At 37.7% G+C, this 3,377-nt stretch overlaps 1 protein-coding gene across 1 annotated transcript; it reads left to right on the forward strand.

Annotated features, from left to right (window-relative positions):
• LOC111799090 (calreticulin) lies at nucleotides 1–3,377 on the forward strand. The gene is made up of 13 exons (XM_023682488.1): nucleotides 1–180; nucleotides 853–960; nucleotides 1,082–1,274; nucleotides 1,392–1,650; nucleotides 1,735–1,791; nucleotides 1,875–1,922; nucleotides 2,005–2,091; nucleotides 2,179–2,236; nucleotides 2,322–2,389; nucleotides 2,504–2,647; nucleotides 2,737–2,766; nucleotides 2,854–2,958; nucleotides 3,058–3,377. The coding sequence occupies exons 1-13, from the start codon at nucleotides 81–83 to the stop codon at nucleotides 3,067–3,069; spliced, it is 1,269 nt and encodes a 422-aa protein (XP_023538256.1). The 5' UTR covers nucleotides 1–80; the 3' UTR covers nucleotides 3,070–3,377.

Below are 3,377 nucleotides of genomic sequence, written 5' to 3' on the forward strand. Positions count from 1 at the left end.
TTCGCAATTCCGTTTCTCTTTTGACTCTCTCTCTCTCTCTCTCTCTCTCTCTCTCTCTCAGTAAGCTTTGAACCTTAGCCATGGCGTTTAGGGTTCGAAACCCTAATTTACTTTCCTTGATCCTTCTATCTCTCGTTGCCATCGCTTCGGCAAAGGTGTTTTTCGAGGAGCGCTTTGATGGTATGGTTTCATTCTCTTTTTCCTCGTTGTTTTGTGTCATTTCCAGATCCACTTTTTGGCTCCTTAATTTACGTGCATTTTTAGATGATGATATATAACGGCTGTTTATACTTTTCATGATGAATTTGTTTGATTGTGGTGGATCGATTGTTTTTGTTTGATCTGTTACTAGTCTAAATGTGAGTGTGTGAAATTTGATTTTCAGGTCACAATGTGCTTATTAAGCGTAGATCCGTTTCATTTTTATGTGCTTATTTGATTTAGAATCATGAAATGTTTTGATTATTATTATTATTATTGAAATACGTTGAAAATGTTGGTGCTCTTTGATGAAGGCTTTTGATGTATTGAAATGAATTACAATATAATGCACTAGCCTGCACAATGATCTTAAACGAAAATTCACTGCTGGATCTTGATGCGATACTGTTATTTCCTTTGTCATGGTCTAACATCGATATAAATTGCTTTGATCATCAGTCTCTTGCTATACGATACTGTTATTTCCTTTAAGATCAGTCTCTTGTATATTTCCTATGGTTTTGGATTATGAATCTTGTTTTGAACTTGATATCTCGAACTATCTTGCGTTATGTTCTTAATACTTCAGCATCTGTTGCTATTTTGTTTGGCTTGATTTCGAATTCTGACTATTTGTTGGTAATATTGAAGATGGATGGGAGAATAGATGGGTTAAATCTGAGTGGAAAAAAGACGAAAGTTTAGCTGGAGAATGGAACTACACCTCCGGAAAATGGCACGGAGATGCTAATGACAAAGGTGAAGCTCTTATTAATTTCCTTGTTGAACATTAGTGTGAATTTACCTTGTTAATGAGACTTTGCCGTATGTGGTTTCAAGAAATATTAGTTTATTTTCTATTATTCCTTTGATGTCCTAGGTATCCAAACTAGCGAAGACTACAGATTCTACGCTATTTCAGCCGAGTTCCCTGAATTCAGCAACAAAGATAACATTCTTGTTTTCCAATTTTCCGTCAAGCACGAACAGAAGCTTGATTGTGGTGGTGGTTACATGAAGTTACTCAGTGGTGATGTTGACCAGAAGAAATTCGGTGGTGAAACTCCGTACAGGTCAACACTCAACCCCGTGAAGTGTCAATTTTATTTCATTTGTATTTTTAGTTATTTATGGCAGATAGTTTATTGTATTGACATTCTTTTCGATTATGCGCTTCTCGTTGCCTGCAGCATCATGTTTGGCCCAGATATCTGTGGCTACAGTACCAAAAAAGTGCACGCTATCCTTAACTATAACGACACTAATCACTTGATCAAGAAGGAAGTTCCCTGTGAGACTGACCAACTCACTCATGTTTACACTTTCATCATTCGTCCTGATGCAACTTACAGCATCCTCATCGATAATGTCGAGAAGCAAACTGGTAGTTTGTACAGTGATTGGAGCCTCCTCCCATCAAAGAAGATCAAGGATCCCGAAGCTAAGAAGGTAAGTTCTTTAAACAAGGATGCCATTTACGTACGATGCTCGAGGTTATGGATTTTTATTGATGTCTATGTATGAAACTTGCAGCCTGAGGATTGGGATGACAAAGAATACATTCCTGATCCAGAAGACAAGAAGCCAGAGGTAATGATCCCTATTTATCTTGATCCCCCATGGTATCCGAATTTGCAACATAGTTCTTAAATGTTACTTGTTTTGTGCAACAGGGGTATGATGACATCGCAAAGGAGATAACTGATCCTGAAGCCACTAAGGTAGCTATTGAATTTTTCCTTTCTTATCTGTCTTCTTTGAATAGAAACACTGTTTACTAATGAACCGAGCTACTTGTTTCAGCCCCAAGATTGGGATGATGAGGAAGATGGTGAATGGGTGGCCCCAACCATTCCCAACCCCGATTACAAAGGCCCATGGGAGCCTAAGGTAGGATGTCTCCGCTTGTCTGTGCTATTAATATCATATCCTTTATTTTTATTTTAAAATTTTAAATATGATTTTTTCTCTTTGCAGAAAATTAAGAACCCTAACTACAAGGGAAAATGGAAGGCACCAATGATTGACAACCCAGGTTGTTTTCTGTCAAATGTTTTTAAATCTCAGTTGCGTTTCAACGATCTCGAACTCGTAGTTGCTAATTCTTGAGCTCTTTGCAGACTTCAAGGATGACCCTGACCTCTACGTTTACCCCAAATTGAAATATGTTGGTATTGAGTTGTGGCAGGTATACCTTCTCTCTTTTCTTTTCAAACCATTTCTGCTTATATATATATATATATATATATATATCTTGTTATGAGTTCCTACATTGATAGCCCCCCAAATTATTGGATATCAGGTGAAATCCGGCACCTTGTTTGACAACGTCTTGATTACCGATGATCCGGAATACGCTAAGAAGGTTGCTGAAGAGACATGGGGCAAGAACAAGGAGGTCGAGAAAGCTGCATTCGATGAGGCGGAGAAGAAGAGAGAGGAGGAGGTAACTTCTGAATTCTTTTGCTGCTGCTGCTGCTGATAAATCCTTTACGTGAAACATGTCATTAACTGTTGAATTTGTTCATTCCCCAGGAAGCCAAGAATGATCCAATTGACTCAGATGTAAGTATCATATGTCCTGAAAATCTCAGCTTCTTGAGATGATTCCTTCTTCGACATAATTTGAAATATATGCTTTTGTTCTATCAGGCCGAGGAAGAAGATGAAGACAAATCAGACGATGCAGACGACTCCGATGCAGAGTTAGATTCGGAGAAGGACGATGCAGCCGACGACAAGGAGGATGCCAAACATGTAAGGGTTTCATGGAACCATATTGAACAATAGAACGAACAGTCACAGTATTTTTATCTAATCAGACAATGCTTATATATGAATTCAACTATTTTGCAGGATGAACTGTAAGGAGGAGGAGAACGTATGGAGAGTTGGGTTGCAGAAATTTTCCATATTCCCTCTTTGTTTTTGTTTTTGTTTTTATTTTTTTTTAAATTTCTAGTCGTAGAAAACAACAAAGTCTTGATGCTTCAATGCATAAAGGACTAATTTGGTGCTGCTTTGAGTTTCTTCAGTTTTTAAGTTTGAGCGATTAGGAAGAGAAGAGAGAAGAAGAATAGGACAATTGGATGAATCATGGGTTTCTGTGCTCTTGAGTTCTCTTGTAAGAATTCAATTCATGAAATTGATTCATATTCTCTTTTTTTTACCACAAA

The sequence above is a fragment of the Cucurbita pepo genome, chromosome LG07 (genome assembly GCF_002806865.2).
Source record: "Cucurbita pepo subsp. pepo cultivar mu-cu-16 chromosome LG07, ASM280686v2, whole genome shotgun sequence".
Lineage (NCBI taxonomy): Eukaryota > Viridiplantae > Streptophyta > Magnoliopsida > Cucurbitales > Cucurbitaceae > Cucurbita > Cucurbita pepo.

Bases quoted from the DNA above. Each gene is read 5' to 3' on its own strand.
- LOC111799090 (XM_023682488.1), top strand. From the start codon at position 81: ATGGCGTTTAGGGTTCGAAACCCTAATTTACTTTCCTTGATCCTTCTA. The intron at 181-852 runs GTATGGTTTCAT...GTAATATTGAAG, and splicing joins TTTCGAGGAGCGCTTTGATG to ATGGATGGGAGAATAGATGG. The intron at 2,092-2,178 runs GTAGGATGTCTC...TTCTCTTTGCAG, and splicing joins AAGGCCCATGGGAGCCTAAG to AAAATTAAGAACCCTAACTA.